This window comes from Phacochoerus africanus, chromosome 11, assembly GCF_016906955.1.
Source record: "Phacochoerus africanus isolate WHEZ1 chromosome 11, ROS_Pafr_v1, whole genome shotgun sequence".
In the NCBI taxonomy this organism is placed as follows: domain Eukaryota; kingdom Metazoa; phylum Chordata; class Mammalia; order Artiodactyla; family Suidae; genus Phacochoerus; species Phacochoerus africanus.
The window spans coordinates 39,294,657-39,322,363 of record NC_062554.1 but is presented as its reverse complement, the minus strand read 5'-3'; the positions used below and the strand labels follow the sequence as shown (position 1 = coordinate 39,322,363).

Here is a 27,707-nt window from a genome sequence, read left to right as displayed (position 1 = left end):
GAGAAGTTAGGACTCTATTTTTTCTTTCTTCATCTTTTTTGCTTTTTAGGGCTGCACCTGTGGCATATAGAAGTTCCCAGGCCAGGGGTCGAATCAGAGCTGCAGTTGCCAGCCTACACCACAGCCACGGCAATGCAGGATCCAAGTCGTATCTGTGACCTACACCGTAGCTCACAGCAACACCAGATCCTTAACCCACTGAGCGAGGCCAGGGATCGAACCCGCATCCTCATGGGTACTAGTTAGATTTGTTTCCACTGCTCCACAACAGGAACTCCAGAAGATAGGACTCTACAGGAGTGATTTTCCAAAGGCACAAATTCCCTCCTCAAATCCCCATTAGTACCTTATCGAGAAAAGTCAGTAATGGCTTTTATTCAACCTAACCTCATCCTCGGGTCACTAGAGAAGAACGTCCTTACTTAGAACGGTCAGAACTGGCTACATCTTGCCTGAATGTCTAAAGCTGCTAAACACAAAGATGCTTCTGAGAAAAAACACACCTCCCTCTGACCACAGCAAGCAGGAAGCAGAAGTCAGCCAAGGTGTTAAATGGCTGTTGCTGGTTGAATGCTGTGGGTTCAATTCTGGCTAAGGCTGGGGAAAAGCCATGACACTGGATCAAACTGAATCTGAACAGCCCACAAGTCAGAAGACCACTGTCCTTCATCATCTAGCTGGGAAATTTGGTTGCTAAGAACTCCCCTCACCACCACCCTAGTCCATGGTGTAATGGACTCATGGTGTAAGTGACTCAACACTCAGTTGAGTCACTAACCCGTGTTAATGCAACAAGGCCCTTTTTAAAGAGAAGTGTAAAACTTCCAAGAGCATAAAATTGCATGCAACACATCTACATACATGGTGTGCAAAACCAGAACACCTAATTGGTGGATCCCTGGAGAGAGGGTTCTGACTGGTTGATAGCCAGTCATGCTTTGGACACAGCAAAAAATATTGAGACATGAGAGGAAGTTCCTGCTGACAGTTATCTAGGCCAAGAGATCACTGTTTCTTAAACAAGCTATTTATCAAAGTAGGACCTGTGAGCTCAAGTTTCTTGGGAAAAGACTTATTAAAGCACTGAATTCAAAGCTCCAAAAAAAAGGTTTCATCTGCAGTTCCCACTGTGGTGCAACAGGAATGGTGGCATCTCTGTGGGTTTGATCTCCAGTCCAGCAGAGTGGGCTAAAAGATCCAGCAATGCGGCAGCTGCAGCATAGGCATACGTCACTGCTGTGGCTCAGATTCAGTCCCTCGCCCAGGAACCTCCATGTGCCGCAAGTGCGGCCATTAAAAAAAAAAAAAAAAAAATTCATCTGGCCCCACTCTCTCATTTCACAGATGAAGAAACCAAGATGAGCAGAGGTGCTCACACTTAACAAGTCAATACAGCAGCTAAGATCTGAACCAAAGGCCTCTGAAGCCCAGTCCTATGCTATTTGCCCTATACCAGAGGAATTAGAGGGAACCATGGTAAATAGATACAAGATCTATTATAGGGCATGTGGTCCAAGATTGCACTATTCCTTGGAAGTCTATAATAATGCCAACCCCATATTCAATAGCAATAGTGTCCAAGAGAACTTTCTGTGATGGTAGAAATGTTCCATATCTGTGCTGCCCATTCCAGAGGCCACTCACCGTATGTGGCTAATGAGAACGTGAAATATGGCAAATGCAAGGGTAGAACTAAAATTTAAATGGCACTTAATATTAATTTATTTAAATGTAGGTAGTACAATATCAAAATGTTCTATTCCATTATCCCCACACTACTATTGAAATGTTCCAAAAATTATAATACATTCACATAATGTCTGCCTCTCAGACTTGGAAAAAAACACAAAATTCTTGTTTGATCAGACAGTCTCAATTTTTTTTTTTTTCCTCAAAAGATATATTCACCATAGGTATCATGGTCTGACTTAGAAAGTGACCTGAGTAAAGGATTGAGCTTTAGCTCTAAGCGGCACTAACACTTACCATTCCTTCTGTCCTCTCCATCTCACCCTATTGTGATACCAACACAAGAGCTGGGAGGCTAAGTGGGTTAGCTAAATGAACTGGGAATAACTAGGACAATGATCTGCGTCCCATAGTGCTGGTACAACAGAAAACTGCAAGCCAGCCCGGGTAGCTGGAACCACTCCCATTGCTGCAGGCCGGATGTTCACACTGCCTGGGGGAAAGGCAGAGTCTAAGCAAGATGCTTTCTGCATATCTCAGCCCTGCTGCCTGATTTCTGAAATTCTACCAGGCTTCCTCATTGCCTTAGCATTAAAGTGCCGTTAAAGTACTCACTGCATTACTTTAACAATAAAGGCAGTGGATAAACAATAAGGTCTGTTCGTATAGGACAGGAAACTAATATTCAGTATCCTGTGATAAACCATAGTGGAAAAGAATTTGAAAAAGAACTTATGTATGTTTATATATAGAGAGAGCGAGAGCGCTGAATCACTGCTGTACAGCGGAAATGGACACAACACTACAGATCAACAATACTTGAATAAAAATTTTAAAAAAAACATTAAAGGCGGATAATTTCCTCATTAACTAAAAGCTACTCAAATATCTACTTACAGTAATAATAGCAAAACTGAGCTTTTACTATGTGGCAAGCCCTGTACTAAACATTTGATGGTCACAGTTACCATCATCAGTAGGGTTTTTTGGTTTTTCAGGGTTTTTTTTTTTTGGTCCCCTCTTTACATATGGAAAATATATGTCCTGACCCCATAGCTACTAAGTGGCGGAAGCCACAATCCAGGTTTTTAGTCAATATGCAATACTTTCATAAGAAGTTTCAGCACAGAAGGAACTCAGTATGTTCTTAGCAGAATGGAAGAATGAACCAGTGGAGCAAACACTGGCAAACTCATTCATCACGTCATTAATAAAGATAATAACATGTTAGCCTAAGTAAGTCTTTGAACCTTTAAGAAAATTGTCATTTGGGAGTTCCCGTCATGGCTCAGTGGTTAACGAATCTGACTAGGAACCATGAGGTTTCAGGTTCGATCCCTGGCCTCGTTTAGTGGGTTAAGGATCTGGCTGTGCCGTGAGCTGTGCAGACTTGCCTGAGATCTGGTGTTGCAGTGGCTGTGGCTGCGGCGTAGGCCAGCAGCTGTAGCTCCAATTTAACCTCTAGCCTGGGAATCTCCATATGCCGCAGGTGTGGCCCTAAAAAGAAAAAAAAAAAATTGTCTTTTGGTGAAAATATTGACTGTGACTTCTCACTGTGCAGAACGAAGAATTGTGAAATTCACACCTGTGTAAAGTTTAACACATCTATTGTGGGCAATAATTAATGACTATAAAGACGCAGAAAGGCAGTTTCAAGAAACGAGTAATTAAAATTGTCAATGGAAATACTTTCAGTGACTCTCTGGAATAATTCCTGAATCTTTTTCTGTTTTCTCACATTAGCAAGTTCCTTGGCAGTAGCATATGTTTACAATTTCTATTGTGTGTTTCTTCAGAGACATCGCCATAAATGCATATACACAAAAAAGCTCATGTCTAAAAGGTCCCAAACGTGTCCAGGCTCCTAAACAGCTCTGTCTCTAGGTCTTTCCGCAGCCCTTAATCTTCCTTAGACAACACATGCATCTCACTGCTCAACTGCTCAAACACCTTCAAACCCTCCCTCTTCCTAGCATGTCAGACATAAGTTCCTCATGCCCAGCTCGGAAGGCCTCCCCACCCCCAACTGCCTAAGCTCAGTTCGCAGGCTCCTCACTGTCTCAGATTCACAGGCTCATTTTCACCTGCTGACCTTGGTGACTGTCCCCTGCCTAAATCTCTCACACTGCTGCTACTCAAACCTTCACTCTGTCTGGTTCAAGTTCCAGCTCCTTATGGAACTCCTTTGACGACTCCTGTTGTTAAAATCAAGACAGATCTGATCGACATCTGTCGGGAACCCTCCCCTTCCAGATAACCCATGGGGCATCCCTGCTCTTCTTTCAGGTCTCTGTTCAAATACGTTTATCCATTTGACCTTCTCTGACCACTCCATTTATTTCTTTATTAGCTGCACCCACAGCATGCGGAAGTTCCCTGGCCAGGGATTGAACCTGTGCCACAGCAGCAACCCCAGTGACAAATGCCAGGTCCTTAACCCACCGCATCGCAAGAGAACTCTTCAGACCACTCTATTTAAAATGATACCACCTCCTCACCTCAGCATGCCCAAACTTCTTTGCCTGATTTATTTTTATTATTCTTCCTGACATTCATCACCATCTTGCATATTTTATATTTACGTGTTTATTTGTTTACATTCAGCCTTCCTTCTGCCCAGAATGCAAGTTCCATGAGGGCAGGGAATTTTGTATGCTTTCCTACTGATTTATCTCTAGAACCAAGACTGTTTCGTGGCATGTAGTAAATGCTCAATAAACATTGGCTGAATGAACGAATCTTCTCTTTAAAATTCAAAGGTGAGGAGTTCCCACTGTGGTGCAACAGGACAGATGGTGTCTTGGGAGCGCTGGGATTTGGTTTGATCCTGGGCCCAGCACAGTGGGTCAAAGATCCAGTATAGGTTGCAATGGCAGCTCTGATCTGATCCCTGGCCCAGGAACTCCATGTGCCTCGGGGCAGCCAAAAAAGAAAAAAAAAAAAATCAAAGTTGATAGCATACTCTATTCTATACTATTTAGCACTTAATTATAGTTAATTTAGCAACGTGAATTTTTGTATCTTTTACTGTACTTCTAAGACAAATATAAGTAATATCTGGTATCCTTCTATATTTTCCTTTCCTTCCTCAATGCAGACTTCTATTAAACCTTCATTAAGGGAGTTCGGGGGTGGGGGATGCACTGAGGGTTTGGGATGGAAATGCTGTAACATTTGGTTGTGGTGATTGTTGTACATCTATAAATGTAATAAAATTCATTAAGTAATAAAAAAAAAAAGGGAGTTTCTGTTGTGGCTCAGAGGGTTAAGAACCCAAGACTAGTATCCATGAGGATGTGGGTTAGATCTCTGGCCTCGATCAGAGAGTTAAGGATCCAGCATTGCTGAAAACTGCAGCTTAAGTCTCAGATGCATCTTGGATCTTGCATTACTGTGGCTGTGACGTAGGCCGACACCTGCAGCTCTGATTTGACCCCTAGCCTGGGAACTTCCATATGCCACAGGTGTGGCCCTAAAAAGAAAAACAAAAACAAAAACCCTTCATTAAATATATATGGAGCTCCTATTACATGTCATTACATGCCAGGTCCTATTCTTTTAGCAACAACTTCAAGAAGTCACAGTTACACATAAATACATACAAACACACACACAGAGGTAAGTAACAAGAATGAAAGAAAGAATAGTAAAAGGAAGACTAGTAAAACTGAGGCTCCAATATTGGCATGTCGGGGACAGAGTGTACAGGGTGATTGTGACAGACTGAGTGGGTAGAAAAAGGAAGAAAGAGATGTAATGGTGTGAGACTAGAGTAGGATGTTGCCAAAGAAATCACCAGATGCTAGCGCTTAATATAAACTGTACCAAAGCAGATATGCAAATATATGTTACATGAATTTTTTAATTTCACATTTCAAAAATTATCTGCCAACAATCCCGTGGGCAAAAATTAGACTTAGACTAGCGACATCTGGTGGATATTTTGGAAGTGACCCTGAGTTTCTCTCAAAAACACTGTAAATGCCTCTCGTCTCTGAACTGCCATTCGTAATGTATTAGGGCTCCACAAGACTAATTATACTATCATGAAGTAGTCTTTCTGCAGAACCCTGGGTCTGATTGCAAGAGGCACCCAGATTTCTATGAAGGACCTACCTATCTCTCAACTGATGTCCTTCTGCCTTCTGAAGGATGTATACAAAATCTGACACTGTGATTCTTCTTTTAAAAACAAACAAACGAACAAACGAAAAAAACGGAGTTCCTGTCATGGCTCAGTGGTTAACAAACCTGACTAAGAACCATGAGGTTTTGGGTTCAATCTGTGGTCTTGCTCAGTGGGTTAAGGATCCAGCGATGCCGTGAGCTGTGGTGTAGGTTGCAGATGCGGCTCGGATCCCACATTGCTGTGGCTCTGGTGTAGGCTGGCGGCTGCAGTTCTGATTGGACCCCTAGCCTGGGGAACCTCCACATACCATGGATGTGGCCCTAGAAAAGACAGAAAGACAAAAAAAAAAAAAAACTTGGAGTTCCTGTCATGGCTCAGTGGTAACAAGTCGGACTAGTATCAGTGAGGATGTGGGTTCTATCCCTGGCTTTGCTCAGTGGGTCAAGGATCCTGCTTTGCTGTGAGCTGTGGTGTAGGTTGCAGACATGACTCGGATCCTGCATTGCTGTGGTGTAGGCCTGCAGCTATAGCTCTGATTCAATCCCTAGCCTGGAAACTTTCATATACCTCTATTGCAGCCCTAAAAATGACAAAAAAATAAAAAAAAATAAATGAAATTAAAAAAAACACTTATTACTTAAAATATTCATATCCTTTGATCTAGAATTGCACTTCTGGAACTATCTTAAATGAGAAAATCTTTTAAGGAAAAAAAGTCTTAAATGAGGAAATCAACTAGTTATTTATGACACAGGGAGAGGAAACTAAAAGTCCAAAAACAGAGGAATGGACAAGAAAATTATAGCCATTATAATGTTTACCAAACATTTGTATTCATATTAAAACAAACATTTTAACAATTTATTTTTTGTTTGTTTGTTTTAATTTTTATTTTGTCTTTTTGGGGCCGCGCCCGTGGCATATGGAGATTCCCAGGCTAGGCGTCAAATCAGAATCGTAGCCGCTGGCCTACACCACAGCTACAGCAACTTGGATTCGAGCCTCACCTACAAACTACACCATAGCTCACGGCAACGCTGGATCCTTAACCCACTGAGCAAGACCACAGATTGAACCCTTATCCTCATGGATACTAGTCAGGTTTGTTACTGCTGAGCCTTGATGGGAACTCCCTTTTTTTTACTTTTTTTTTTTTAACAATTTCGTATTCACAAACATTAAGTTAGAAAAAGCAATGGTCAAAAAGTGCACATAATATGATGGAGTTCCCGTTGTGGCGCAGTAGTTAACGAATCCGACTAGGAACCATGAGGTTGCGGGTTCGGTCCCTGCCCTTGCTCAGTGGGTTAACGATCCGGCGTTGCTGTGAGCTGTGGTGTAGGTTGCAGACGTGGCTCGGATCCTGCGTTGCTGTGGCTCTGGCGTAGGCTACAACTCCGATTCAACCCCTAGCCTGGGAACCTCCATGTGCCGCAGGAGCGGCCCAAGAAATAGCAAAAAAGACAAAAAAAAAAGTGCACATAATATGATCTCAAATACATAAATAATATACATAGACAAAAAGACTAAAAGAAAATATGTAAAGTATAAACAGGATTCCTTCTAGATGGGAGGATTATGGGGTTTTTTTAAAATCACGGTTTATAGTATTTCCCAAATGCTCTATAATTCACATGCATTATTTCAATAACAAACAGTACTGAAATCTTTTAAACAAACCTTATGTTCTAATTAATTGCTATAAATTTTCAACCTCTGCCTGATTTTATTAATTCCAGAAAAAGATAATAAATCAAGTGATCTAGAATTTCCACAAGAAGGGGAAGCCAGAAAAGAAAGCAACCATATTACAGTTTTGTTCCAGGATCCGAGTCCTGGTGGAAAATCCCCTGGTTGTAGAGTGTTATGCCATTAACATCCGCACTCTCCTCTCAGTAGTGCACCAGAAACTTACAGAGGGCTCTGGCGGCAGCCGGGAGTTACACAGTCTCACAACCACTTGGGTCCCCATCTTCAGGGTCCCTAGAAGAGCCAGATCAGGGCCACCTTAAAATAGGAAAATAAAGAAATGTTGCAAAAGTACAGGTCAGGGAAAAAATTCCAAAAACGAACCCAATTTAGTGAGGTCAAGTTCCTGCCCCACACCTACCCATTTAAGTAATCTAAAGGTATAAAAAATAGGATGCTGGTTAGCAGGAAATCCAGTCCAGGATAGAATTAAAACAGGGCTATCCATCCCAATGGCATTTTTAATTGTAATCACTTAGGTTTTGATAATAATAAAGATAAATGTTTCCCTATCATTAATCAAGCAAGAATGCACTTTTTTCCTTCCCCCTAAATTTATCAATCTGCTGGCAGGAATAATAAACAATCTGTATGTAATAGGAAGAGAAAAGAGTTTTATTTGAGCCAACCTAAGGAATATAGCCCAGAGATACCCTCTCAAAATAACTCTGAGGAACTGCTCTGGGGAATCATGGTTTTCATGACAGTTTTAAATCTTGTCAAAACAAAGAACATCAAACAAGTGAGATATATATTCCTTCAAGGTTTCAAAAAAAGAGATCAGCACGTACACAGCAAGTTAGTACAGACTTAGAAACTGAGAAGGAAGTCTTATCATTGAAGGAGTGGCAGCACTGGTTGTCCCAGGAAGGGAGGCATTTAATCTTTATTTTTAAGACGGAAATTCTTTACCTCTAGTCAATGCACCATTTTCTCTAATGATGAAAGCAGATATACAATGTATGTTTGATAAGCCACAAACAGGCTGTTTTAGTTAGCGCAAAATTCAAGTTAAATCATGTATAAGCCAGGGAGTTCCCGTCGTGGCGCAGTGGTTAACGAATCCGACTAGGAACCATGAGGTTGCAGGTTCGGTCCCTGCCCTTGCTCAGTGGGTTAACGATCCGGCGTTGCCGTGAGCTGTGGTGTAGGTTGCAGACGCGGCTCGGATCCTGCGTTGCTGTGGCTCTGGCGTAGGCCGGTGGCTACAGCTCCGATTCAACCCCTAGCCTGGGAACCTCCATATGCCACGGGAGCAGCCCAAGAAATAGCAACAACAACAACAATAACAACAACAACAACAAAAAGACAAAAAAAAAATCATGTATAAGCCAGAATGACTTCCTCATATTTCAGTGTGTGAAAATGTCTTCCTAAGTCAAAGACCATGGGAAGGATTCTGAAGACAATGAGAAATAATTGGGAGCTCTGCTTCTGGCTCACTCTTCCCTTCATCCTCAGGAATCCAGTTTTAAACTAGAAAGGTAGCAATTTTATTTCAAGCAGAAATTTTTATAAGGCATTTGAAGTTTATAAAATGCTATCACCTATATCAACTTATTTGACCACCATAGTAAATAACCCTTAAAAAAATATTTTTAGGAGTTCCCGTTGTGGTGCAGCGGAAATGAATCCGACTAGGAACCATGAGGTTGCAGGTTCGATCCCTGGCCTCACTTGGTGGGTTAAGGTGCCATGAGCTGCAGTGTAGGTTGCAGAGGCGGCTCGGATCTGTCATTGCTGTGGCTGTGGTGTAGGCCAGCAGCTGTAGCTCCGATTAGACCCCTAGCCTGGGAACCTCCATATGCCGCGGGTGCAGCCCTCAAAAGACAAAAAACAAAAAAAAATTATTTATGTATATATGTATATTTTAAAATTCTCCTTGGAGTTTATTTTACTTGCCCCAGCTAATAGGAAACAGGCTAGTGAGTTGTTCTGCCAAGTAGTTGTACAGGCGGTGTCCTAGCCACCTCTTCTGAATCCACTTGCACTAGTTCTGTGCCAGAGAACAGACTGGGAAAGTAATGAGGGTGGTAGTGGCGATGATGGTATTGGTGATGGTGGCAGCCAACATTTGCCGACATACTACGCGCTATTCCAAGTGGTTTAAATTGTCACAAATACTCTAAGAAGTTGGTACTATTACTTCCAACTTTTTGTGCTTTATTCCATTTTTCAGTACTCTATCCATCTTAAGGAATCTTCCCTCTCAGGACAAACCTAGAGGCCGTGGTATTTGGCGAGGATAGTGTGCAGACTGAAAAAGGGAAGTCTCCAAGCTCTAAAGATCTGAGTCAGGAACCACACACTAAGAACCCGCAAAGCTCAGAGAAGGTTCGGAACCTGAAACTTCCACCTCCTTTCCACCGCACTCTCTCCTTCCCTATGTCCCCGGTTCAGGTCTGGACGCTCAACCCATGATAATAATACTTTCCAGGTACCCGCCACCTTTCAGCACCTACCTCTTAAATCATCGATGTGCCTAGTTCCTCATCTCTGTCTCCAGCCCTTCTGAGCATGGCCTCCTCCAGCTGTAGTGTAGCCTTTGCGTTCCCGCTGCCATGGTGACGCGGAGGCAGGCCCGGACGCGTCCCGCCTCCAGCCGGGCGGAGCCAGCCCCTGCCGACCCGGGCTCCGCCCCCTTCCGGCTCGGACTCCACCCCCTGCCAGCTCGGACCCCACCCCCTGCTCGATCAATCCCGCCTCCTAGTGGCTCAGACCGTAACTCCTGCTGGCCTTCACCCCGCCTTCTGATTGCCATAGCCACGCCCCCTGGCCTTCAGGCCTGCCTCTCGCTGGCCCGGACTCCGCCTCCTTCCGGTCAAAGCCCCGCCCCCTTCCCACCAGATCCGCCTCCTACCGGCCTGGACCCCGCCCAGGGAGCTCCGTTTTGTAAAAACGGGCTCCTGCCTCCTGTCGGTCCAAACCGTACCCCTTCTCTGCTTGGGCGGCTGGAGGCAGTGGGGCAGAAAGTTCGCTTTCCCCACTGCCCTGAGGCTGAGACCCACTGCGCTTTGTAAAGCCCGGAGACCGCACTTCAGAAAATGTACCAGTCATGTTCCTTATACGATTTATTTATCCTAATAGTTCTGCACCCGAGAGAGAATGTCTGCCCAGGGGAGTTTCTGGGCCTAGCAGTGCTGTCAATATCAGTGACTTGATGTCCTTGTAACCGATGGTCAGAAAATGCTTGCTCCATGCCTCTGCCCTTGCCCATGTTTGTCTGTTTAGGTCTGGGACCCTTGGCCCAGCCATTGAGGAAATTGCGCAAGCTGTGCACAGGAGTTCAGAGTGCTTTCCAGAGCACTTCTGCTTCAGCTGTGGAGTTTAAGGTGTGTCAAAGGACACCATCAAATTAACTCCAGCAAATTCAGTCCAAGTGCAAGTGCTTCAAGGGAAACCTGTTCTTTCTGAACTTTTCTTGAGAGGAGGAGCAGAGGTAGGGGCCAAAATCCTACCTTCCTGCACACTCAATCCAGCCCCCTCATTTTGGAGAGGTTACCCCCTGGTAACTCGAATACAACTCCAAGCTAATGGTGGCAAAGAGATAGGCCTAGAAAGCGAATGAGACTGGGGCCACTCACAATTCCAGAGGCTCTTGAGGGTTTTCTTTTTCTTTTCTTTTTAGGGCCGCACCCACTGCATAGGGAAGTTCCCAGGCTAGGGGTCTAATCGGAGCTGCAGCTGCCAACCTAAACCAGAGCCACAGCAACGCGGAATCCGAGCCACGTCTGCAACCCACACCACAGCGCACGGCAACGCCAGATCCTTAACCCACTGAGCGGGGCCAGGGATCAAACCCACAACCTCATAGATACTGGTTGGGTTCATTACTGCTGAGCCACAATGGAAACTCCATTGAGTTCTTTAAACTTAAAATGTGCCCGCCATCCCTGGGCTGCCATCTGATTCCACAAAGCAATAGATTCTCCCCAGAGCCATAGTGGTGAAATGATGCAAACAAGTCCTTCCTTTCCAGGGCTCACACTAGGGTCCCATTCTTGCTGTCATAGCGGGGTTTGGCCTGTGGGAAGTGAAGGATCGCATACTCTGTAGCATTTTCCAACTGCAGGTGCTTCATCTCCTGGGCCGAGCGTGGCTGGGTTCTGCTGCATACTTGAATGTCTGCGTAATGTAAGCTGCTCTCCTCCAACCTGAGGCCTTGACTCCTCCGCTGAGGCGCAGGCTGCTTTAACACCTGCTCATGTGTACGTCTCCTTATGTCGTGGCCCTGAGAAGAATGGACAGCATTAAGGGAGATTCTTGGCTTGGTTTTTCCTCTCGACTCCAGCACAGGGTCAGTTTCGTGGACATCCCTTTGCTTTGTTCCTTTGGGGGACAGAGGAAGATGGGCAGAACCAGGAAGGTCTACAGAGGACTAGAGGTACCTGTCCCGGGATAGAAAAGCTGAGTCCTGGGATCCCATGTCTGGGCAGCCCCCTAAAAGGGACAGAGTCCTGTCATTACCTTTAAGCCATTCTGTTTCAGCTGCTGCTGCTGCTGCTGCTGCTGCTGCTGCTGCTGCTGCTGCTTCAATGTCCATCTTGCTTGGCTCCCTGAGAGGAAGAAATCTGACTTAAATCCATTTCCTCTTCCTGAATCTACTGAGATTGCCTTCTTCAAGTCTGTTAAATTATGATGGTGGGCTTCTAACTAATCTCCCTCCCTCTGCTCTCATCTCTCACGTCTACCATCCCCACATCCAAACTCCTTAGCAGGGTATACAACTTGGCCCTTTTACTTATTTACTGTAAGTTTTTTAGGAGGGAAAAAATATGCCCATAATACCCTCCATCCTAATTTTTCACTGGCCCCTAACTTAGTTCAACAACTATATGTTGAGGAGTTCCCACTGGGGCACAGCAGAAACAAATCCGACTAGAATCCATGAGGATGTGCGTTCGATCCCTGGCCTCGCTCAGTGGGTTGGTGATCCGGCATTGCCATGAGCTGTGGTGTATGTAGGTCGCAGATGTGACTCGGATCCCGTGTTGCTGTGGCTGTGGCGTAGGCTGGCAGCTACGGCTCCAATTGGACTCTTAGCCTGAGAACTTCCATATGATGTGGCCCTAAAAAGTAACATATATATGTTCCTTTGGGGAATGAGAGCCCATTGAATGCCAGGCTCTGTGCACATTCTGGGGACAGAGGATGAGTAGGCTATTTTCTCTGCTGCAGGGAGTTGCCGTCTCCCAGGAGAGACAGATAAAAGTATACAGACTATGACAGTGCCATGTGGTAAGAAGTCAGCTACACCAAACATTTGGTCACTTTCCATAAAGTCATTCTCTTCTCTCTCTCTTCTTTCTTTTTACTGCATGCGATAATTCCCCTGCCTAAAATACCCTCTCCTCTCTGCTTCTCCTCCAACTTGGGAACTTGCTATTCTTCCTTCCACGCTGGTGCTTTCTCTCCTTCTCTCACAGCACGAGTATGGTGCTGTGGGAGCACCAGTGGCACAATGACTTGGTTACGTGTATCTCTCTCTCAAACTTGATTTTTCAGTTCTTTTAGGGCAGAGACTGTGTGCCCTTCCTCTTGTGCCTCTCTGCCTCCTTAGGATCCTGCAGAGGGCCTCGCATACAATCTAAGGGTTCAGTAAATGTCTGCTGAATGAACGAAAGAATATGAGCAATCAACCTTGCCTCTCTGAGATGATGGAAAAAAAATGAGACCATGAATTTCAGAACTGGTCTTGAACCCAGCAACCTAAAGATTCTCTTTGATGTACTGTCTCCCTTTAGCCCTTCCCCTTATGCCCTTTCTAAAGACACTGGTTCTCTTATCTTCTTTTCTCTAATTTGCACTGCTCCCAGCATCCCCCAGCCACCCCATGACAATTACCCATTTTCTTTTTCCTCTGGAAAGTTGATGGGCAGCTCCTGTGAAAGGAAAAACAGATCACCCATGTGTGAGAGCCTGGCCTCTGCCTTCCCTCCTTCATCATTTGCTCTGTGGTTTCCTTAACATTCTGGACTGACCTTCCCTCACTTCCCTTCCCTGAGCCAGCCCCAAAGCATTTATCACGGGTACCACACATCTCCCACAGGGATGGTTCTGGAAGGTGGAGTGGTACAACTGACATAACCAAACCCAAAATACAGCCTCAGGCAATCAGGCACCACATGCCAGGGATGTAGCTGGGTTGAGGGCTATTCTGGGATTGTCTGGGAACGGGCTAATCTCAGCGGAGGGTAAGGGAAACCTGCCAAACATGAATGGGATATTCCTGGATTCAGAGACCCTCTTGCTTCTTCTTTGGAGTCTTTTTTCAGGGTCTCTGCCAACCTGGGGTTCTCATTTTGGGAGTCACAGAAGCTGCTGCAACCAGGGCTAACCAGCTAGCTCCCTGAAAAGCCCTTTCCTAGTAGATGACCTCCCTCCGTGCTTCTTTGTCCTTGATTTTAATTAACAGAGAAAGTGAGAGATGTTTAACCTTTCCCATCCCCAGTACGCGGAGCTCTGAATTTGGTGAGTGACTCAGCGACACCACCCTTGCCACAGGACGGACCCCTTATACTCATTTCTGAGCCTCTGGGGTCCCTCCCGGAGCCACTGTGTCTACGTGATTGTCAACTGTCCGATGGCCAGAGAAACAACACTTGTCTGAGGAAATAGGCTGAATAGTTTGTGGCTTACTCTGGATGCTTTTTCTTGCTAGTACATTTCCATCTCTCAATAGAGCCAGTTTTATCTGTCTGACTTCTGTCTCCCCAAGGAAGTTTCCCTCTATTGCTAATTAAAAAGAAAGGGGGAGGAGTTCCCGTAGTGGCGCAGTGGTTAATGAATCCGACTAGGAACCATGAGGTTGTGGGTTCGATCCCTGCCCTTGCTCAGTGGGTTAACGATCTGGCATTGCTGTGAGCTGTGGTGAAGGTTGCAGACACAGCTTGTGGCTCTGGCATAGGCCGGAGGCTACATCTCCGATTTGACCCCTAGCCTGGGAACCTCCATATGCCGTGGGAGCAGACCAAGAAACAGCAAAAAAAGAAAAAAAAGGAAGGGGGAGAGGGACTTCTTTTTCCACACATATCTGACAGAGTTTCGTGTTTTGGTTTGATCTTCGGTTTTAAGGCAGCTTGCTGAGCTGAAAGCAGAGTCTTCATCCGAACTCTACAGGTGGTTTAGGAGAAAATCTCTGAAACTATTTCTGGGTCTCTCTACTTCCTCTTCTGCCATTTCAACTCTTCTTTTCGCTTTCCACTGCATAGTCAGAGCCTAATCCTAGCCTCTAATTCCTTTCCCCTGGTCACTACTGTGTTCTTACTTGCTTCTACTTAAACAGATAAAGAGAAATATTAATCCTAAAATAACATAGACTTGGACGATTCAATTTTAGTGAACAGAGCCTGTTTCCAAGTTGGATGTTGCACAATGCCTGGGCATGACCCAAATGGAGTAGTCAGTTAGACTCACAGGTGTAGGATTTTATTTTTAGTTCAGAATTAAGGAAGCTAAATGGGCACTCTCCTGTATTAGTATAGAAATAAAAATTGGTGCAATCTTTCTAGAATGCAATTGGCAGTAAGTATAAGAAGCCTTAAACATAAATGTGTTTACCCTCTGACGTAGTAATTCCATATCCAAAGAAATAATCAGGCAAGTCCAAATATGGATGCATTATTTACAATTGTGAAAAATAGGAAATAGCCTAAATATACAACATTGGGAACTAATTAAATAAATGGCATCTCCAGTCAATGGAATGTTACATATCAATTTAAGAAAGATGCTGGAAGAATACCTATTATTAAAAGAGTAAGAAGAGACTATGTTTTACCATAAAAATTATTCATATAGGCATTTTAAAAGGATTCCATGGAAATACACTGTCATCTCCATCTATATTTCTGGTCATCTCTTATTTTCTGCTCTTTGGTATTTTCCACATTTCCTACAGTGACTGTGTATTACTTTTATAATCAGAAAAAATGTTTAAATGAAAGTCTCATTAGTTGTCATAGTGTCTTTAACTTTCTGCAAGTTTACTAAGATAATGAGAAATAGAGGAGAACAATATTTATCCAGTCCTAATATTTTAAGAGGAAAAAATATATTTTGGTTAGAACATATATTGTAGCATTTCTAGCCAGGCTCTAGAGCCACACCGATAATATCAGACTAGCTGTATGACCGCAGCAAGTTTTTTATTAGGCTTCATTTTCTTATTAATAAAATGAGGATAATAATGGAACTTAAACTTCATGGGGTTATTATAAAAATTAAATAAAATAATAAAAGCAAAATATTCAGAGTTCCTGCTATGGTGCAGTGGGTTAAGAATCTGGCTGCAGCAGCTCAGGTTGCTGCAGAGGCATGGGTTTGATTCCTAGCCCAGTGCAATAGGTTAAAGGATCCAGCATCGCTACAGCTACAGAATAGGTCACAGCTGCTGCTAGGATTCACTCCCTGGCCTGGGAACTTCCATATACCATAGATGCAGCCATAAAAAATAGAAATAATATGAAATAAGTACAAATAAAAGCAAAATATTCAGCTAGGTGCCTGGCATATAATGAGTGTTAAGCAAAGCTGACTACTATGACTGCCACCATCACAGGGAGGAATAACCAAAAATGAAGAATACAAAGACTTGGGAAGAAAGGGGGAGTGAAAAATGCTTTACACCCCCTTCCGTGGAAGTTTTTGTGTTCCTAGATGTCTTATGTTTATAGGACATCTCACAGTTTAAAAAGTGCTTCATTTGTTTTTTTCAATCCTGACAATATTCTAGGAAACACCATTGTTCTCGCTTTATAGATGGGCCAACTAAGCCCCTAGAATTTTGGTATCTTAAGAAGGTAGGAACAAAATTTCCCATAATGGCTATGTCTTCAGCTTCTGTCACTGTGCCTGGTATACCTGGGCATTCAATAAAATATTTGCTCAGTATGAATGGATGAATGAATGAGTAGTAGGAACAGGACAGGAATCCAATGTATTGACTCTAAATCATTATGTGCTTTCTAATGTCCCTCGCCTATCTCTCTAAACATAATGATAGTTTTTTTACAAACAAGACATCCTCAAGAAGGAGGCAGGCATGGAGTGGGATAGCTAAGAAGGCAGGGGACAGGAAAAAACCAGGTCCAGCTGTTTACAGTGTTAAAAGGAAACAATAGGCCTCTAATGTAGTTTCGTGTGCTAAGCTCACATCACCAAACCACGACTTAAGCCCTAGATGCACTGGAGTTGCGACCTGCCCCAGGAATGTAGTCTTAAACAGTCCGTTTGGAACTTTCTGGGCAGCACCAATGAGCTAATCTGCCACAGAGACCCTTCCATTGCGCAAAGGAAGATGAAGTCATCTGCTCTTTCCTGATCCCTTCCCTCTTCTGCCTATAAGAGCCTTTCATTTTGAACAACTCCTCTGATGCTGCGCCATGCATGAACCATTCAATAAAGCCAATGAAATCTTTAAAATTTACTTGATTGAATTTTTGTTATTTAGCAACAGTGATGACAACTCTGGGAAAGAACAATAAAGACAATGTAACTCATTTCTCATGAGACTTTCACATCCCCCTGCTCTTCAGGCTTGTGAACTAAACAACACAGGTTGCGTTATTTACATTTTATATATGAGGAAAAAGAGAAGTTACAGGGTTTGCCTAAGGTCACACAGCAAAAGAATGTGAAAGTTCTGTTCAAAAATTCGATGGATATGCTGCTTCTCCTCATTTCTGAAGCGCTTTTAAATAAACATTTTCCCAAAGTTGATTTGCTTGATTTAGGAGGCAGTATTGTGCTGAGGTTAAAAGTATGGGCTCGGAAGTCATACAGGCCTGGGTTGGAATCTTGGTTTATTTGCTTACTAGCCATGGGACCCCAGACAAATGAGTTAACTTCTCTGAGCGTCAGCTTCCTAGCTATAAAATGGGAGAGGGAGTAAGACCGCCTCCCTCAGAATTGTTGGAGAAATCAAATAAGATTATGAAGTGCCTGGAACATAAGAAGTTCTCAAATGCTGCAATTATCATTACCTGGAGGAGAAAGGGAGAGAGAGAAGGAAGAAGAAAAGGAGAAACAAAAATGTCCATTCACCATTCCAGCCCTGCCCTGGTCATTCTATAGACAGCTGGCTGGGCGGTGTGTTTTGAGGTTTCCTGAAAGGAGAGAGCACAGAAGGACGTACTGCTCTGGTATTGGCTCCTGGAGGTGCCAGGGAAAGATGGTGACAGTGGGAGGCTGGCAGAGAGCTATCTTCGGGCTCTCTCTTCTCCTCCGAGCCTCCACATCCACCAACAGAGACGTTCCCCTCCAACCTCTCCCCCTACTCACCAGCTTCCCCCGCAGCAGAGCCGGTTTCCCATGCTGCTCTGTCTCCCTGGGAGCCCAGCTGTTTTTGAACAGAAAGAGGCTTGTGCATTTCCTGGTTCCCCGTCTGGCTTTCCTCAGCAGCTCCGGGGAGTCGCTGTCAGTGTCAGATTTCAACCTAACAGGTTGGACTTTGGAAGCCACCTGCTGGAAAGATTCCCAGGTGACTGCTCCCAGCCAAAGGGAAGAGAAACACAACAGGCTCCAGGTGAGAGCGAGTTCACCTTCGGGATTTGGAACGGCTTTGATGAAGCATGAACTTTGAGCTTCAAGCTTCAGGGGAAAGAAACCTGAGATAGAAAAGGGTTTCCCTAGGAAATGTTTCTCCATTTTATCACTCCATCATCAAAATAGATGCTCTATAATAAAGCACCTTTCTTATGTTTCCCCAGCACTACTCGGGTTGGAGATTCACTTTCAAGGTAGTCGCTCTCAGCTTCTTCTGATATCTGTCCAGAATATGGGTTTGAATACTGGACCCTCTTGGAAACTAAAATTTAGAGAAATGGTCTCCTTTTTTTCTTTTTCTCTCCTCCCATGCTACTGGAATTTATGTGGACAAATCACTTTTTTTCTAGGACCGTTAAAAATAAAGGACTGAACTTACCACTTAATCCCCTTTCTGGTCAAGCATCATATGATTCTCTGATTGGAATGGCCTCAGCACTCCTTAACCACTCACTTCCCCATCCCCAGGACAGAGCTACGGGAATCGCCATTTAATTGCAACTCAGCTTCTCCTCCAATGACACAGAGTTAGACTCTTTCCACACACACTGGCAACTAGGATGCAGCTGAACAAGTTCCTCTGGAGAAAATGGGGGCTCTAGGAGGATTTGTGGAACCGGTGCAGTTTGCCTTCAGTGCTCCCACACTTATCTTTAGTGCCTTGCTCAGATGCCCAGTTATTTGTGTGTCCCTCACAGATGCTCAGGACCAGTGCTCGGCCCTGTACTCCATAGAGGGTACCCTAGACTCTTCTTTCCTCCCCATCTTCTTTCCTTATGAAACTGGAGAAGAAAAAAGCAACAGCCTCATAGGATTGTGGTAAAAATGAAATGAAATAACATACATGAAACTCTAGTCCAGGGCCTGGCACAGGGGACCCCCTTGGTAAGCCTTAGCTATTATTATTACTTCTCATTCTCAGCTGATTGTTGGTCAAGTATCTTACTTTATTGTTTTGTGCACCAGTTTAGTTAGGAAAGGGAAGCCTTTGGAGGAAAGGACGGTTATTTTTAAATATCTAAAGGGATTCTCAAGTGAAAGAAGGATTGCATTTATTTTCAGGACATAACCTGAACCAATGGACAGAAGTTACTAAGATGCAGATTTTGGTTCAATAGAAGGAAGAATTTATAACAGATGTGAAAAAAAAAAAAAAAGAAAATGAAGATCTAAGTTCTCTGCCACAAAAAATGTCATAGAAGTTGACTAACAATCTTTTGGAGTTCCCGTCTTGGCTCAGTGGTTAACAAAGCTGACTAGGAACCATGAGGTTGCAGGTTCAATCCCTGGCCTCGCTCAGTGGGTTAAGGATCTGGCGTTGCCACGAGTTGTGGTGTAGGTCGCAGACATGGCTCAGATCCCACGTTGTTGTGGCTGTGGTGAAGGCCGGCAGCTATAGCTCGGATTGGACCCCTAGCCTGGGAACCTCCATATGCTGAGGGTATGGCCCTCAAAAGACAAAAAAAAAAAAAAAAAAAAAAGAAGTTGACTAACAATCTTTAAAGAATTTGAGGGGGTGGGGAATCTGTACTAAATTAGAGGTTTCAATTTTTTTCTAGCTAAGGAATACTTTCTTTTAAATGAAGCTCATGTAAAAATTCCAGTTATGAAACAGATCAAAGTGAAGCTGTTCTGGTTGAAGTCTGAATAGGATCCTTTAAAAATTCTTTTTTTTTTTCTCATCTATATGTTAAATTCCTGTGAGTAGATGATAAAGGAGTATAGTTTTAAATTTATATTTATAATGTACAACCTCCATAGTATATTACTTGGGGGTTAAGAAATATTTGTTGACTGAATGAACAAAAAAATATATCAATAGTTATTTCTCTAAGGCGGCTTTAATTTTTTTTTTTTTTTTTGAGCTTATTAGGGCTGTACCTGCAGCTTATAGAGGTTCCCAGGCTAGGGGTTGAATCAGAGCTACAGGGCCGGCCTATACCACAGCCCCAGATATGCAGGATCCAAGCCACACCACAGCTCACAGCAATGCTGGATCCTTATCCCACTGAGCAAGGCCAGGGATCAAACTTGTGTCCTCATGGACGCTAGTCAGATTCGTTAACCGCTGAGCCATGACAGGAACTCCTGCTTTGATTTTTAATACATGGCAATCCTTTAAGAGTCAAATTTTTCAAGTGAAAGTTTGTATCGTGGGGTCCACAGATTCTTCTTCTTTCCTTTGCTTTTTAGGGCCATACCCAGCTCATATGGAAGTTCCCAGGCTAGGGGTTGAGGTGGAGCCACAGCTGTCAGCCTATGCCACAGCCACAGCAACATGGGATCTGAACTGTGTCTGCGACCTACACCACAGCTCGTGGCAACGCCAGATCCTTAACCCAGTGATCGAGGCCAGGGATCGAACCTGAGTCCTCAAGGTTACTGGGTGGATTCATTTCCACTGTGCCACAACCAGAACTTCTCCACAGATTCTTAAGAGGGGCATATAAGTGGATCTCAAGAGCTGTGTGAACCTATTCAAATTGCATGACAAATTTGGGAGCATGTGTATGTTTCTGGACAAGGATCTAGTGCTTTTGTTAGATTTTTTCAAAAGGGTCTGAAACCCCCAAAAAGTTAAGAACCAACCACTTCAGAAGTTCCTTGGTGACTCAGCAGGTTGAGGACCCGGCGTTATCAATACTGTGGTTTGGGTTGCTGCTGTGGTGAGGGTTTGATCCCTGGCTGGGAATTTCCACAAGGCAAAAAAAAAAAAAAAGAAAGAAAAGTATCTACTACTTTAATGGAAGAATTTCAGGTGTCCATCACACCATATAGATATACATTGGGGCAGGGAAGTCTTCTGGACACTCCAAATCATACACACACATGCTTTCTTGATTATAGAGAGTAATTAAGAGGTCAATCCTCCAGGCTGTCCTGAATACACCATGCCCGTCGTATTAAGACTCCTCTTACAAAGGAAGTTTCCCTAGCCATCACCACTATACCAACAGCCCTAGATCCCCTGCATTTAGTCTTGGATTGGCTGCAGTGGTGCAGTGACTCCTCTCTTTGGGATGATACAAGACTAGAAACAAGTGCTTTCTCTCATAGGCAGAGAGGAGGGAGACTCTGTTTTGGTGACAATGGCAGAGGCTTCTGTGGCAGTGCCCCTATGTCTACATAACTGATCCCTCAGAATCGGAGACCATTTTCAGTGGACAGATCTAGTGTGGGAAAACAGGACCTTAGGCAACACAGAAGCCAAAAGCTGTTTTCCCAACCCCTACCCAAAACAGGCCAGACAGTCTGGAGACCCTTGTTTTTGTGTCTCTAATCACCAGCTCAGACAGTGCCCTCTGGGCTGTTTGGATGGCATATCCCTTTTCCCTCCCAGGATCACTCTCTTTTGTTGCATTGTGAGAAAATTACGGCCAGGAATTTGATCTGGAGCCAGTGTCAGCTTCCGGGTATGATCTCAGCATCCAAGTGTGAGCTCAGGGTGCTGTGACGTTGGGTACATCGAACTGAGCAGCTTTTTGTCTAGCTGTCCTTTTTGTCTTTCCCTCCCTGCCCATCCCATCGTCCAGGCCACAGAATAGGGAGCAGCACAAACCAGGCCCTGAGATTTGGGTTTATTCAGCTCCACCCTAAACTAAACGAAAAAATGCTATGACATGTCCCAAGGGACCAAACCATACATTGTGGACCATGCACTTCTCCCTTCCCCCAAGGATGCTGCTACCTCTAGGGTGGTGGGCAGCTGCTCCGTATCACCGTGGGGGCGGGGGCTAGCAAGGGGTTCAACTGGGTGCTGGGTCTGTGACATTCAGGGCTCAACGCCGGCTGCCTCCTCCTCTTCCTCTGGATCAGGAGGTGCAGGGAGCAGGGAGATGTAGACCTCATTGACCTCTGTGTCCAAATGTCGGCCACCCCGAGGCGCCTCCAGGTTGAGGATGCCGTCGTGGGAGAGCGCGGCGCGGACCCGCCAGGGGTCCACATCCGCAGGCAGGACGTAGGTGCGGCAGAATTCTCGGGACACGAAGCCGTGGCGGTCCAGGCGCTGGGGGTGCCGGGCAGACACCTCCAGCAGATTGTCCACAGTCCTCACGGTCACCTCATCTGGGGTGAAGTGGCTCACATCCAGAAAGGCCTGGAACTTGCCCTCACTGAGCCGAAGCTCCGAGGCCCCAGCCCTGCTGCCCTCCGCCGCTAGGGCTGCCCGTGGCCGGACGTAGTAGCCGTGGTAGAGGGTGGGGGTCAGGATCTCTTCTGGCAGGAGGCCTGGGGGGCAGAGGGAGAGAAGGAGAGAGGCGGGATGAGGGACGAGGGGTGGGAAGGAGGTGAACTCTGGGGAGATCGGGGGTGAGGCCCGGGGAGCGAGGAGGGGGTAGTCGGAAGAAGCAGGGGAGGGAGGGATGACAGGGACTGGACAGAGGGGGCTGAGAAGGGAAGGGGGGGCGGGGAGCAAACCTAACGCGATCTAGGGGGTCGGAGGGGAAGCCCCCACGCCCAGGCAGACTCGGCAGGTGTCAGCACCGCGGGCACAGCCCGCACCGAGGTAGGCAGGAAGGGGAGGGAGCCGAGCTTAGAAGGGGTGAGGGGGAGGTCTGGGGTGGGAGACGGCTCGCCCCAGGAGTTCACTTAAGCCTGGAGTGGGGTGGAGGCCAGGATCTTTGGGAGGTCAGCCCAGAATTTCAGGAGGTGGGGGTGGGAGGCAAGGGGGTGGTGTCCGGGCCGTACCTTCCCCGAAGCGCTGCTCACCCAGGCGGCTCGGGTTGGCAAACTCGTACTCAGCGGTGGCCGGGTGGGCATGTGGCACCGAGCGGCCCGACATGGCTGCAGATGCGGCGGCGGCTCAGGTCCGAGGTGCGGCCCCAACAGTCGCAGCGGGACCCCTCCAGCTGCCGCCGCAGGGCCAGGGTGCGTTCGGAGTGGGGGCGGGGTCTACACCACCCAAAATAGTGCCGAGCCTGGGGGGAGGGGCGAGGAGCGCCCGCGACGGCTGTGTGACCCGCGCCGCCTGGACCCCCGTCCCCTCCCTCGCACACTCTTCAGCTGTCACATTCCCCGCCCCCTCCGTCCCCCCTCCCCCGGGACAGCTGGGGGTCCTGGCCGCGGAGCGAGCTGGGCAGGGGAGGCTGGTGCGGAGGTCCGGGAAAGGCCTCGCTGAGACCCTCGCGAAAAAGGGTGTACATTTCCACACCCTCCTTCTCCTCCTCACTTGCAGGCAGCAGGCGCCCTACTCCATAACTCCCCTGGATTTAAGGTTCTCCCAGCCACGTAAAGCGAAAGATGCAAACAACTTTCTGCCCTTTCTTTGGGGGGTGCGGTGAGGGGCCTTCTGGCCTTGACATATCAGGGGCCTCTCTGAACCCGGGGCAACCCAGACCACCACACGGAAACCTGCCATTGACATGCTGGTGATCACTGCTCTCCTCCAGGGCCCCACAAAGAGTTAATGTCCCTGGGGCCCAGCCTAGGAAGATTCCAGTTCCTGCCCAGGCCCAAGATAGTCGTTGGCCCCATTCCCTTGGCATGCTGGACTGGAGAGGAGGAGGGGCCCGCTGCCCGCCTGCTTGGGATTCCTGACTGGGTCCCAACTCCAGGGAAGGGGATGGGGGAAGGGTGCCATTGGGTGTGGACAGAAAGCTAGTGAAACAAGACCAGGACAAGCCACTGGCCAGCTCAGACGTGTCTGTATTTCTCTTTTCTTAGCTCAGTGAGTACTGGGTATGTGTCACACTGCCAAATCCCCGATCACAAGTCTCCATGAACGGGTGGTGAGCTGGGATAATAAAACCCCTGACATCACCATTCCAGAAGCTTCACAAGACTGCGTATATAAGGGGCTGGCTGGAGCTGCAGCTGAAGGAGCTGACCGGCCAGCTGACCCTCTACATCCACCCAGCCGCCATGGACATTGCCATCCACCACCCCTGGATCCGCCGCCCCTTCTTTCCTTTCCACTCTCCCAGCCGCCTCTTTGACCAGTTCTTTGGGGAGCACCTGTTGGAATCTGATCTCTTCCCAGCTTCTACTTCCCTGAGCCCGTTCTACTTTCGGCCGCCCTCGTTCCTGCGGGCACCCAGCTGGATTGACACTGGGCTCTCAGAGGTAAGTATCCCCTCTGCCCCGACAGGAGAGTGCATTCTGGAGCCTCCTGGAAGCGTCCCCATCCACTTTCCTCTTCCTCCCAGCCTAAATGTGGCTGTGTCTAAGGGTCTCAAGGGTTTTAGGCACTTGTGTGTCCTGCAGTGGAGAAAGATGGGGTTCCTAGTTCCTCCCCCCCCCCACGCAGGCACCTGTTTGGATTTGACGCCCCTGTGTTTTCCACTTCTTATATTTTCCCCGTGTGCTACAAAGGTCATTCTCTATCCTCTTCTTCTAAGTAGGGTGTCCCTTTCCAGTTTGGTTCATAATGATCTACAGTGCAAGGGCTGCCTTCAGACTCCTGCTCACCTCTTCTAACACCTCACACTCCTCACAAATACTATCATTTCAAGTTTCAGAGCCAGGAGACAGTCCTACCTCATCCCTGCTGCGTGCAGCTGGAGACAGCAACCACTATTGTCTTCCACTCCCTCTTCTGTGATTTTCCAGGTTTCTCAAGGCTGTGACAGGGCACTGGCCTGGGTCCGAGGCTCACGAGGAAAGAATATAGGTCCAGTTTTCTGACCCCCCAACTTGTCCTAAGAGTGTGGGAGAATGAGGGGAACAGATAAGGTTGACAGAAGCTGTCACAGATAACACTCTGGTTTAAAATTTTTCAAGTGTAAATAAACAGGAGCTGAGTGGACAAGGGCTTTGGAAGGACAATCAGAGCCAGCAGAACATTCCAGATTGAGTGGGTGGGAAACTTGGCAGAGACCTGAGCAAGAAGAAGCAGCCTTTGTACCACAGACAAATGACAAGGCCAGGCATTGGGTCAGAGAAGCAGCAGAAGCCATGCCCAGACCCATCCTTGTGATTTATCCCCTGAGTGGCCTTTTTCCCTATAAATAAAGTTTGGGCCTGATGACCAAGTGGTGTGCCCCCTGAACCAGAGAACCATGTTTATTCAAAAAGGGATTTTTAGCTTAAAAGGGGAGGACCACCTACCCGAGCAGAAAGCAAGTCTGCAGAATGATGAGCCTGTACTAGTGTAATCCCCATTCTTACCACTTTTTCTGCTACCCCTGCCCCACCTTGCTGTTTTTAGATGCGTCTGGAGAAGGACAGATTCTCTGTCAACCTGGATGTGAAGCACTTCTCCCCCGAGGAACTCAAGGTCAAGGTGTTGGGAGATGTGATTGAGGTGCACGGTAAACATGAAGAGCGCCAGGTATGTAGCTGGCTTTCTTTTCTGCTCATTCACCCAGGGTGTACAATGTACCAGATGCTGCCATGAGCCTCTGAGGCTGGCAACATTTCAGTCCTAAGCCATAGAGTCTGGAACAGGGATAGATCTGTTGTTATTGTTATTTTGGCTAGAGAAGTGATCTTTGTTTTGACTTGATTGCCTTAGATAGGATAGATGGAAGGTTAACTTCTCATTTAAGTCAGTGGCTCTCAACCTGGCCATGTTAGAATTACCAGCGGAATTAAAAAAAAAAAATCCCAATCCTCAGGCATATCCCAGATCAGTTAAATCAGACATTTTAGGGATGGACTCGGGCATCAGATTTTTTTTTTTTTTTGGTCTTTTTAGGGCCTCACCTACAGCATGTGGACGTGCCCAGGTTAGGGGTCAAGGCTGAATTAGAGCTGCAGCCCCTGGCCCACGTCACAGCCACAGCAAGCCAGATCCAAGCCATGTCTGCGATTTACACCACAGCTCACCACAGTGCCGTATTCTTAACCCACTGAGTGAGGCCAGGGATAGAATCGCACGTTCATGCATACTAGTCAGGTCGTTACCGCTGAGCCACAATGGGAACTTCCAGGCATCAGATTTTAAAAGCTCCCTAGGGAATTCTAACATACCAACAGTCAAGGTTAATGACCACTGATTTAGGAATAGTGATTGTCAGAGATCTGATTGCTTTACATAATTGCTTTAACTGCTTACATCTGGAAGGCCCTGGCATTTGGGACTTTTAGATGTTCAGGAATTCATTTCTCTTTAGCTCATCTTAATGTGAACTACTTGGTTTGCCTAGGTTTCAGAGCTATACTCAGCTCCTAATACATGAGACTTATGTGGAAATCAGTTAATTGAGAGCCTGTCTGGATAAATGCTTGAGATTCAGCAGGGATTAGATTAACAGTTAACTAACCTTTAGCAGAATTCTAAAGAATGGAATAGTTTCTCATTACTCTCTGGGAGAGTTTTTCTAATGAGTTTGCTTCTTACCAATTAGTTATAACTCAGAAACTCGTACATCAAATAATATAGTTTGAGGTCCTCAGGCTCTTTCAGTTTTGCTTATATCATTTAACATAGCCTCCCCAAGATGGAGTTTTTTCATTATTATTTTTATTAGTCCTATTGGTCTGGAACGTTCTGGAACATTCCTGAAGAGTCAGGACCATTGCTGGGCTTCCAGGGACTCAAATCATCAAAGCCAGATGGTAGTCTAAATCCTGTAAACCCAGCAAACATTGATCTAAACCTTTGAGGTTTACCCCTGACCATAACTGCACTTCAGGGCTTGAAGAGCTAGGAAGTCCTGGCTGTTCAGACTTTTCAGACTCCCACTGGTAGGAGTGGTCACCTAGGCAATTTCATCCTAGCCCCAAACAGGAAAGCTATTTAGCCTTCTCTCCTGTTGCCACACATTTGGTCACACCCAGAGAGAAGCAGGATGTCTTGAGTTCTAGGCAAGCAACACTATTTCCTGTTCTTATCTACCTCTTTCCTTATGCTCTTGCATTAGGATGAACATGGTTTCATCTCCCGGGAGTTCCACAGGAAATATCGGATCCCAGCTGATGTGGACCCTCTCACCATTACTTCGTCCCTGTCATCTGATGGGGTCCTCACTGTGAATGGACCAAGGAGACAGGCCTCTGGCCCCGAGCGCACCATTCCCATCACCCGTGAAGAGAAGCCTGCTGTCACTGCAGCCCCCAAGAAGTAGATGCCCTTCCTCTAACTGCATTTTTTAAAACAAGAAACCTTCCTCATCAGTGAATGAAAATCTTGTGACTAGTGCTGAAGCTTATTAATGCTAAGGGCAGGCCCAAATTATTAAGCTAATAAATATCATTCAGCAACAGATAACTGTCCTCTGTTTGAATCTTCTGTATTAATCATCACAGTGTGATTTAGGGGGCTCCAGGGATATGAGGGTCAGAATAACTGTATCCAACACTTACTGATGGTATAAATTCAGCAAGTCACTTAAACTTTATGGTCTTCCATTTATAACATGGGGTACTGATTTGTACACTTGTTGTAAGGCATGGATTAAGGAGGAAAAGAAAGTAAAATGCCCTTAGCAGAGTTCAAGGAATATCAGTTCCTCTCACTCCTTCCTCTTTGATTTTGGCCCTCAGTTCCAATAACAAATCTAAACGAAGTCTGGATGACAATGCATAAGAGCCCTTAGTGCATCTCTGAAATTAATCATGTCACCTGGGAGGAGATATTGCCCTCAATTTTGACATTTTCCTACCAATGAGCATTGCCTTCAGCTGATTCACAAGGACGGTAAATAGGACAGGTGAT

The 27,707-nt window shown here is 45.9% G+C and overlaps 4 protein-coding genes across 4 annotated transcripts in view; 1 reads left to right on the top strand and 3 right to left on the bottom strand.

The window, feature by feature from the left end:
* The window catches only part of DIXDC1 (DIX domain containing 1), an 80,284-nt gene extending 70,100 nt beyond the window's left edge, over positions 1-10,184 (bottom strand). Inside the window, exons 1-2 of the mRNA XM_047752352.1 lie at positions 10,030-10,184; positions 7,734-7,825 (exon numbers count right to left, since the gene is read on the bottom strand). Coding sequence (XP_047608308.1) covers positions 7,734-7,790 — 57 coding nt within the window. The 5' untranslated portion in view covers positions 7,791-7,825; positions 10,030-10,184. The remainder of the gene's footprint in view (positions 1-7,733; positions 7,826-10,029) is intronic.
* Positions 10,185-11,362: 1,178 nt separating this feature from the next.
* Positions 11,363-18,426, bottom strand: C11H11orf52 (chromosome 11 C11orf52 homolog). The gene is made up of 4 exons (XM_047754005.1): positions 17,849-18,426; positions 13,412-13,449; positions 12,035-12,123; positions 11,363-11,798 (listed from the first exon to the last, which is right to left on the bottom strand). The coding sequence occupies exons 1-4, from the start codon at positions 17,878-17,880 to the stop codon at positions 11,550-11,552; spliced, it is 408 nt and encodes a 135-aa protein (XP_047609961.1). The 5' UTR covers positions 17,881-18,426; the 3' UTR covers positions 11,363-11,549.
* A 3,248-nt stretch (positions 18,427-21,674) lies between these two features.
* HSPB2 (heat shock protein family B (small) member 2) lies at positions 21,675-24,830 on the bottom strand. The gene is made up of 3 exons (XM_047752833.1): positions 24,587-24,830; positions 22,799-23,028; positions 21,675-22,339 (listed from the first exon to the last, which is right to left on the bottom strand). Exons 2-3 carry the CDS (start codon positions 22,890-22,892, stop codon positions 21,885-21,887), a joined length of 549 nt encoding a protein of 182 aa, XP_047608789.1. The 5' UTR covers positions 22,893-23,028; positions 24,587-24,830; the 3' UTR covers positions 21,675-21,884.
* CRYAB (crystallin alpha B) lies at positions 23,730-27,257 on the top strand. Its single transcript, XM_047752834.1, has 3 exons — positions 23,730-24,172; positions 25,257-25,379; positions 26,914-27,257. Exons 1-3 carry the CDS (start codon positions 23,972-23,974, stop codon positions 27,115-27,117), a joined length of 528 nt encoding a protein of 175 aa, XP_047608790.1. The 5' UTR covers positions 23,730-23,971; the 3' UTR covers positions 27,118-27,257.
* The last annotated feature ends 450 nt before the right edge of the window (positions 27,258-27,707 follow it).